This window comes from Muntiacus reevesi, chromosome 3 (assembly GCF_963930625.1).
Source record: "Muntiacus reevesi chromosome 3, mMunRee1.1, whole genome shotgun sequence".
Taxonomy (NCBI): Eukaryota; Metazoa; Chordata; class Mammalia; order Artiodactyla; family Cervidae; genus Muntiacus; species Muntiacus reevesi.
Window position 1 is genome coordinate 34,083,383 of NC_089251.1, and position 10,077 is coordinate 34,093,459.

General features: G+C 47.2%; 1 protein-coding gene across 1 annotated transcript in view; it reads left to right on the forward strand.

The window, feature by feature from the left end:
- PLB1 (phospholipase B1) overlaps positions 1-7,281 on the forward strand; it is a 119,382-nt gene extending 112,101 nt beyond the window's left edge. The window contains exons 55-56 of the mRNA XM_065928785.1: positions 5,334-5,408; positions 6,909-7,281. Coding sequence (XP_065784857.1) covers positions 5,334-5,408; positions 6,909-7,112 — 279 coding nt within the window. The 3' untranslated portion in view covers positions 7,113-7,281. The remainder of the gene's footprint in view (positions 1-5,333; positions 5,409-6,908) is intronic.
- Positions 7,282-10,077: the final 2,796 nt, after the last annotated feature.

Genomic DNA, 10,077 nt, shown 5'->3' on the forward strand with positions numbered 1-10,077 from the left:
GCACAATTTAATGTAGTTCTGGCCTTTCTCTTCCAAAGCAGCTTGGTAGGTCTTCCCATTAAATGCTTCTGTTTCATAAAAGCAAGTGGAAGGGATTTAGATCTGAAAACAAAAGCAAATGCTGCATGGAGACATATTATTACTACCACAAGACTGTTCATAGCTCCCCAGCCATACCCCAAATTTAAAAAACAACAGCAAACACAAAGCAAAACAAACCTAAATCTACCAGTATGTTATCCTGTGCTATATGTCTTGTGGGAATAATTACATAGTCCAGTGTTTTCCTCCAAAAGCATCTCAGATATAAACCTACAGCATTGTGCCAACTTCTCAGGTCATCTTCTTCCTGGAATTTCACCCCTAGAGTGACATACCAATAAGTGACAAACCAATAGGACTGGAGAGGATCTTAGAGGTAGGTCATCGAGCCAGAATGATCTGTAACTAAAATACAGAGAACATGGGACAATTTGTGAAGGGTTAAACAGCCAGCAAGTGGCAGAACAAGGATTAGAACTCAGGTATAACCACCAAGCATCCTGGCTACAGCACCAGCCTGATAAGCACATATGTAACTGGTGAATTCATGTCTCATAATTAGAGTCCTATGACATAGTGTCTGCAGGCTTTGGCTGATACCCCGGGTGCCCCACTGTGGCAACAGACACTCTTGAAACTGTTCTATCTCATGCCCCTCCTCTAGGAACAGTTTTTGCCTCCTTTTTCAGAGACTTTCACAAAGCCAGAAACTCCAACAGCACTAGGGCATGTTTTTCTCTTCCTTTTTCTTTTTTCTTCTTACCAACAGTTTCGCTGCCTTTTTTCTGATAACTATTCCTCCACTGCTGCCTGCTCCCTCTTTTGTGGAAATCTTAATCTCTTCTAACATTGACATCTCCCTGGACATCTCCCCTAACACAAATCAGGAGACAATGCTAGCCTCCTAATTGGCGTCCCTCCAAGGCTTATAGCTGTTAACACAGCTCTGGCTGTGTATTACAGTTATTTGGGGGCTCTTAAAAATAATGAATACCTACAACCACTTTGTATATCTACTAAAGCTGAACACACATATTCCCTATGACCCAACAATTCTACTCCTATGTATATCCCCAACAGAAAGGTATACACACATTTCACCAAAAGATGGACAAGAATTTTCATAGCAACACTATTCATGACCCCCAAACAGGAAAACCCCCAAATGTCTACCAGTAGCAGAATGTATAAACAAACAGCACATTCATGCAATAGAATAACCTCATAGCAATGAGACTATAACTTTAACATACAACTATATATATAAATTTCAAAAACAAGCAGATATATACATGGTCTTATTGGGACGTGGATAGTGCTAGGAGAGAGCAGGAGGGAGCTTTTGAGTGTTGATCGTATTCTGTTCCTTACCTGGATGCTGACTATGTGAGTATGTTCATTTTGTCATCATTTATCAGGGACTCATTTTTTACATTTGTTTCTATATGTATGTTAGCTTCAACTAAAAAGAAAACAGTGCCTGGGTCTGATCCCCAGAAATTCTGACTTTGTCTGGGGTAGCATCTAGATTCAATACCTTTTAGATGCTCCCTGGGTGATCATTGCATCGGGTTTGTGAACTACTGCCTTAGATCTCCTCTCCACAGGGCAACCACATGCTCTCCATAAATGAAATATGACCAAGTCACACTCCTGCTCTCAAATGTCCGAGGCTGGCCCCTCCCCGGGGAAGAAAGGCCAGGCACGCCCGGCCTTCCGGGTCTTGGCCCCAACTAACCTCTCCAGCAGCCACCCCTACCAAGTGATCTGCGCTTGGCAATCCAGCAAGGAGTGAAGCTTCCTGCACCACCCATGCTGTCTCCTGCCTCTGTGTGTTTGCCCTTGCTCATCCTGTTCTCTCTGGCTGCCCTTTCTGCCTCCTTCCCCTGGCTAGCCTTGACCCACCTCAACACTGGCACTGGCACTCAGGTGCCAGCTTCAACAAGAAGCCTTCTCCAAGTCCCCAGAGCAGGCTAGAGCCCCCTGGGACCCATCCTTTCTCAGTCCTGTCATTTACCACATTGTTGTAGCCACTGTGTCTATCCTTAGGAAAGGTGGGTTCTAGCAAATACAACTCCCTTTCCTGTGGGCTCCAGGTCTGTGTGACTCCAGTTCATCCATCCATCCACTAGGCCACTGTTTCCTGAGCACCACGATGCCAGAGGGGCTGCCCCAGGTGCTGGGGAAAAGAGATGAAAAAAAAATAATCAACAAGGTAATTCGTGACCATATTCAGGGCTTTTAAAAAATTAAAGCAGGGTGCTGTGACAGAGAGAAATGGTGGGGAGAGGGAAGCCTCACTGGAGAGAGACATGTGAACTGAGAACTGAATGTCAAGAGGCTGCCAGGCACGCTGAGGTCTCAGGCCAGGGTGTTCCAGGCAGAGGAAACTGGACCTGTGTGGGCCAGGAGTCAGGAATGAGCTTGAAGTGTGTGAGGAGCATAAAGGCCAGTGTGGCTGGAGGGAAGGAAGCAAGGTCAGAGAGGTGGACAAGAGCAAGGGCTGGCTCCTTGGATAGCTTTCAACAAGGGAGCCATGCGACCTGGTTTACCCTCTGGCTGCTACATAGAGATGGATAGGAGAGAAGCAAGAGAGGAACTCGACCATTAGGAAGCTGCTCAAAGTCCAGGAAGGTGAAGGTGGCGGAGACCACGGGATAGCAGTGGAGAAGGGAAGTCGTTGGATCTGGGATGTGGTTTGAACTGGTTGGTGGTAGAAGAGGAATAAGGGATGACTCTTCAGTTTGGGGTCAAGGAATCTGGGTGGACAGTTGAGGTGCATAGAGAGAAATACAGTTGGGCGGGGAAAATCAAAAGTTCTTATTTTGGACATGGTCACTGTGAGCTGCCTTCCAGAAGTCCACCTAGAGGAATCAGGAAATGTGTTAAATGTATGATTCTGGTGTTCAGGGAGTCAGCAATGGAGATTTTGGAGGAGGGGAGAGAGAATGTGGGGATGATTAGCCTAGAAGTGCCATTCAAGGCCACAGAATTGACTGAGAGGTTCCTAGAAAAAGATTAGGCGAAATAAAGCATAGGGCCAACCACCAAACCCTGGGGCTTTCTTCCAGCTTTCGGTCTAGCAACAGATGAGAAGAACAGGAGGAGGGGGAAGGGAATTAACAGTGCTGTATCTTGGGAGCCAAGAGAAGTGTTTTGAAAAGGAAGCATCAACTTTGACAAATTCTGCTGAAAAGTGAAGAAAGACAAAAAAGAAAGTGAGCACTGAATCCAGCAATATAGAGATCACTGGTGACCTTGACCAGAGCTTGAGTCAAGTGGGAGAGACAGATAGAATGGAAGATTGGGAAGTGCAGTTCAGTTCAGTCACTCAGTCATGTCTGACTCTTTGCGACTCCATGGACTGCAGCACACCAGGCTTCCCTGTCCATCACCAACTCCCGGAGCTTACTCAAACTCATGTCCATTGAGTTGGTGATGCCATCCAACCATCTCATCCTCTGTCGTCCCCTTCTCCTCCCACCTTTAATTATCCCCAGTAACAAGGTCTTTTTCAATGAGTCAGTTCTTCACATCAGATGACCAAAGTATTGGAATTCAGCATCAGTCCTTTCAATGAATATTCAGGACTGATTTCCTTTAGGATGGACTGGTTGGATCTTCTTGCTATCCAGGGGACTCTCAAGAGTCTTCTCCAACACCACAGTTCAAAAGCATAAATTCTTCAGTGCTCAGCTTTATTTTTAGTCCAACTCTCACATCCATACATGAGTACTAGAAAAACCAAAGCTTTGACTAGATGTTCCTTTGTTTGGAAGTGCAACAGGGGCTAAAAACTACTCTTCTAGAACTATGGGGAATAAGAGTGAAGGCGGTGTTAAAAAAAAAAAAAAGGTGAAGGCAGCTGGTGGAGAGGTGGCAGGGGATTCAACCTGGGAGATAGAGGATACAGTAGATTGTGTACCAAGCCCAAGGAAGTAGAAGAAACACAGAAATGGATACAATCATCAAAACCATATGATTATCACCTTCCTCTATGCCAGTTAGTTCCTAGGTTCCTGGAATATCACTGGGAGTCAGCCAACCTGATCTGTAGCATCTGTTCTGTCTCTAGATGGTTCTGTTACAATAGAAATAATGCTTTGTTACCTATATAAAGCACCTCCTGCTCACATGTGTTTCATCTTCTCATTTGATGCTCACGACACCAGATGTGGAGTTGTCCAGTCACAGTTTAATGCCCCACCCCCAACCCTGGGGCAGTTCTGGAGTCCTCCTAGCCCCACACAGCATTATTAGCAGAGCCAGGACCCCAGCCCATGAGCCCACTGTGCTCTGTCCATTCACAGCAGCATCTCTCCCAGGACCAGAGCACCCTGTCCTCCTCTATTTGTTACTAACAGATGCAAAAAGGCTTTAAGACAACAAAAAACAAGGTCCTGGGCCAGGTGTGGCCTTAGCTGGCATTGTGGACCTGCACTTCCCTCCTGGGCAGTATCTGGGTATCAGGAGCTGATGAGGTCAGGAACAGGCGGGGAGCAGATCACGGGATGGGTGGAGGTCAGATGTTCAGAATGGAGTCTGAATGGGTGAGTGCCAGGGATCCATCTCCTTGGTGCAGGCCACGTGTCACAGGGCAGGGTACTGGCTAAAGATGCTGGGGAGGAGGTTGCAGCATCCTCCAGCTCATTCTCAGAAGGTCCCAGGATCAAATGCATTAAGCTAAACCTGAACCATAATTGCTCCCCAGGAGGTTTCAAGTAAACCTTTTCATCTATACAAAAAACACACAAAAGTAGCTCAAGCAAGAAAGCTCCAATTTCTTAAGGATCAACAAGTCAAGCGTAGTAATGATGTCATGGTAACCAGTGCATTTTCAAAGTGTTCCTGAAATTGACTATCCCCAGACACTTCAAGAAGTTGTGAAATATGCTCATCACCATTTTGTAAAGTTGAAAATGCAGAATATCTGCATTCACAGCCACCCACAGGGATGCAGGAGATGGAGGTCCTGAGCCCTGCCTTGCCCTACCCCGACTCATCACTCACTGAGGCCTCTGAACGGGTCAGACTCCCCTGGGTCTTAGTGTCCCTTGCAGTAAATCCCAGATAGGAACTCGGGGTCCCTCTGCTCTGATGGCCTCTGATTCGCCAATCTCTGAGTCAGAAGTCAGGTCCAACTCTGGCCTCAGGGTGGCGAATGTCGGCTGTGGGTCTTGCCCCTTTGTTGGTTTCAGCAAAAGCGGGAACCTGGTGTGAGATACTCCTCCCTCCAACAGCGGGGAGTGTTCAGCCTGGGAGGAAGTCAAGGTTTCCTTTTCTCTCTCCAGCTAGAACCCGTGGGCCATAAGACCACCTCCAACAACTTCACCTACAGCCGAACCAAGCTCAAGTGCCCCTCCGCTGTGAGTAAGATCCCTTCTGTCTGGTATGCAGCAGGTGTCTGAGCTGGGCGAGGAGGGCCCTGGCCACCTGGAGGCACCAAAGTCCCCTGGGAGGCTCTACCATCGGACACGGTCATTCACGACCACCCTTCTCAAATCTCACTTCCCCTGCCTGCCCCTGACATTTCTCAGGTCCTCAGGCGCTCAGCCGGGAGTGAGGCAAGGGAGAAAGCACAGGCTCACTGAAGCAGGACGAGGCCCAGGGGAGGCAGATGAGCAAACACTGGCCAGACCCTCATCACCCACCATGATCTTGGAGGGTCTGAGGCATCCTCTGCCTTAAACATGCACCAAGGAGCCCTCCTGCACTAGGCATGCTCCTGGTACTGGGGGCTGCAAGGCAGAGAAATAAGACACCATGTCTCTGCTGGGTGCCTGCATCATCTTTCTGGCTTGCCAGCACTCCCAGTGTCCAGCCCCAGACACCCTCCCCCAGACCGCTGACAAAGCCCCCCCTCCCTGGCTCTTCTCTGTCCATCCTGTAATCATTGCCAGACACAGAGTGGCATACCTGGAAGGAATTCCAGTCTTCTCAAGACTGCTTGAAACCTTTCCCTGGTCCCCATGTCCCACTGAAGAGAGTCCAGGCTGGAGGCCCACCTCCCTGTACCACCTTAGACACACAACTCCGCTCCTGGAAAACAGAGCCGCTTCCCAAACAAAACCCATGATGGCCCCCGTCTGTGCTTCCACTTCCACCATCTGCTCCCCTGGAGGCTCATCCCTCATCTCCGCCTGTGGAAAATGTTCACATTCTACAGGCCCAGGTGTTGCCCCTTCTCTGCTGTTGTTCACCCTATCTCCTCTACACTCCCACCCCAGTGTTGGTGTCTTTTCCCTGCCTGCCTCTCCCAAGCCCTGACCCAGGCCCCTTGGTGATGTGATTATTTCTAAACACTTCTGTCTCCCAACTGGACCGTGAACAACATCACATCTCAACCCTCAGGCACTCTCTGAGCTCCCAGCACATGCCAGCCTGCCATCAGCCTTCACTGGGGGAACAGAAAGGATCCAGGGAGGCAGGCCCTTTGCCTTTGGGGTGCTTAGTCCACTACAGAGCCAGCTGTCCTTCCACACCAACCTTCCCCATTCACAGGCACCCCTGGGATGGGAGGAAGGAAGTAGCTCTCCAGTGGAGGCCTAGAGGAAACAGAGGTAGGGGCTCTGCCAACAACCCAGGTCTCCCTTCCATGGGTCACCTATCAGTTCCTGATCATTCAAAACTGAGTTGACAGGAAAGGAGGTGCTGGTGAGAAACCAAAGGCCAAAACCAAAAGGGTATCCACTTTGGATACCCCTCCTCATTCAAGGGGCTTGGGCTCAGTGTGGCTGAAGGAGCTTTACAAACAAGAGATAGGCTGTGGAAACAAGGCCATTGCTCCCTCACTGGGATGGGGACCACACAAGCCTCAGATGGGTGGTTTTCCGGTCCCTGACCCAGAACTCTCACCTCCTCCACAGGAGAACCCCTATCTCCGCACCCTGAAGAACAGTCAGCTGCTCCAAGACCAGGCTGATGCAGAACCCCCAGTGCTCTCCTGGGCCGTGCCAGTGGCGGCAGGGGGCGGCCTGGTGGTTGGTGTTGGTGCAGTGATGACCTGGAGAGCCCTAAGAGGTCGCCAGAAGGAAAACTCTCCCCTAAGTCTGAATACCATGAGCTTCTAGGTCTGCCAGCCTTGTATGGGCTCTCATCCTGAACTCCCCAGCCCTCCACCTCAGTCCCCCTTTCCCCACTTCAGAGTCCACTCCAACGCCAGGACACAGGAGGACAAATGGATAGTCACGACTTCCTGGGGCCTGGGACCTATCCTCCTGGAATCGGTGCATTTAAATAAAGGCCAAAGCTGTTCTATTCTTGAGTTTGCCTGCTTGGAACGCTCACCTTCCACCTGTTGTGTGCTGCAGGTGTGGGAGCTGGAAACTTTCGTGTCCTGTCTCAACCAGAACTGCCCAAGGGACGGCCAAACAAGCCTAGACCATCACCCTACAAACCCGTTCTCCATCACCAAAACCCTATTTCAAATGTGGGGAAAATGCCAGTCACCTTGGCTGGAATTTGGGGGCTTGCCGGCCACCGCTGGGTACAATCCAACACACATCTGTTATGCACATTTCTGTACTCAGGGCAAAGTAGAGCACTGTAGTACATCCAAGGTTGTGCATGTCACGGCCCAGTCCATAGATGAACTCTCTTCAAAAGACAAGATGCTCTGTGACCGTGTGATTCAGTCCTGGGCAGCAGTAGGTAAATGTGTCTGCTCTTGAGAATAGGAATTCCTTGAGAAAGGTTTCCCAGAAGAGAGCAATTTTGAAATGTCATTTTACAAAAGGATTGGGACATGAACACTTCATATATCCTCAACCTGATTTTCTCGAGGTGCTACATTTAGGAAAGAATTCCTCTTTCTACACTATCAAGTTTATGAGAGAGCTAGACAGAGTCTGTTAACACAGCCTCCCTTCATTCAGCCCCTACCAGGGGCAAGGCCCTCAGCTGAATTCTTACACAGATAAGCTCTTTTATTCAGCACAAAAACCCAGGGAGGGCATAATAAAAACTCTGAAGACAGAACTAGTGATTGCACAACATTGTCAATGCACTAAATGCCACTGAATTGCTCACTTTAAACTGGCTAATGATATGTTATGGGAACTTCACCTCCATAAAAACAAGCAAAAGTCCATTATCATCAGGATCTATGTACCTTTCTGATCCCAAAGCCTGAGATGACAAAGAATATATCATCTGAATGTGTGGCTTTCATCAAACCCCATTACCAACCTGAGTCCCAGTTTCTCAGACATTTCATCTATACAATGGAAAAATGGAAATAAGAATATTTTGCCTGTCTCCCAGTCTTGCTTTAAAAAAAACAGAAGCTGTATAAAAGTTCTCTGTTCCACTAAAACACTGCACACATGAAAGTGGGTCATTTTCTCTTCTATGAAGAGTTGAGCTAGGGTCTAGATTATTGGGGACTTAGAGAGGTTCAGAGATGGATTTGGGGACTTGGGAGTAATGTGTGGATGAAGACTACTTGCCTTCCACTCATGGAGGTTCCTCATCTTGTTTCTCTTTAGCAAAAATGAATAGTCTGTCCAGAGGACCTCCCAGTCCCAGTTTTCTAGTTTCAATTTCTGCTTCTGAACAAGAGGAAGCAGTATACCTGCCCCCACTTCTTCCCGTGGACAAAAAACAATGACTAAATAATCACACACCCTACAGAATGACCACATCCCAGCTTGTGTTCTTGGCTTAACACAGCATAACAACCAAGATAACCCATGAGGTTGAAGAATTCAACATTTCTTTAATTCCCTAAGTTTCCATTTCAGTAGCTCCTACTTCAAAGAACCATGAAATTCATAGGTCTACCCTCACTTGGATTGGGGTTGAAATTTATACTACCTGAGTAATCTAGGAGGCCCCAGTCTGAAAAATTTATGAAAGATGTGGTCCCACATGGGGAACCAAGGAACACTTTGGAGAAATAAAGGGAAATCCCCGCTGGAGGGACTCAGCCACAAACCCATTCACATTCCCACCAAACATATGCTAAAAAGCCAAAATTTAAAAATACATGAGAGCACTTTCTTGAACCCAGTGGTAGTATATATACACTGGAACATGCCCTTCCCGCCCAGGAAAATGTTCAGTCTAGTTAGGAAGACAACCATGGCCACACCAGGAGCAAAGTCACCAAATCCTAAGAAAGCTACACTCCATGATACTCTCCATGGAGACTTTTTCATTCAAAAAAGATGGAATGAAAAGCATTAGTCCTTCAGTCATGTCTGACTCTTTGCAACCTTGTGGACTGAAGCCTGCCAGGCTCCTCGGTCCATGGAATTTCCCAGGCAAGAATACTGGAGTGGGTTGCCATTTCCTTCTCCAAGGGATCCTCCCAACCCAGGAATTGAACCCAGCATCAAAAAAGATCAGTGTGGATTACACTTGGTCAAAAGCCTTCATAAAGGATATGGAAATTTCAGTTCTGAAGGATGAAGAGATGCTTTGGTTAGAGGCTGAAAAGAATGGGGTCATGGAGACTGGAAAACTCCATTTAAGTAGAGAGATGAATGAGTATGGTGTGTATATAGGACAACAAGAAAGATGTTGTCCAGAAAATGAGGATGTTTGAGCCAGATATCGTCAGATTAGGGGGGACACTATGGCAAGGACAAGGAATTAATATGATTAAATTGTTATAACAGTTATAGTATCAGGCTGTATTTGATTTGGGACTGAATGCTACTGGGAAAAGATTGGTACAAGAAAAATAATGCCAATAAAAGTTGACATACAGTGTTTACACTACAACAGACAAATGGTGCACAATTAAGCTTCCATATGCCTTTTATCACCCCCCCTTTTTTTTTTAAACAGACGAGAAACTCAAGACTCAGAAAGTGTTAATTGGCCCAAAGTTATGGTTTCATTCCATAACAGAACATTCATCAAAATGAATACTGGTTTCCAGAGTAGGAGAATAACCCAAAAATACAACATAGATGATTCTAGCTGAAAATTGGGCTGGACTGCAAATAAATGTGATATAAAATAAAATGTGATCTAGAAAAACAGGGATACATATCATCATCACAAGGCTGTGATGGCACCGTAAGTTTT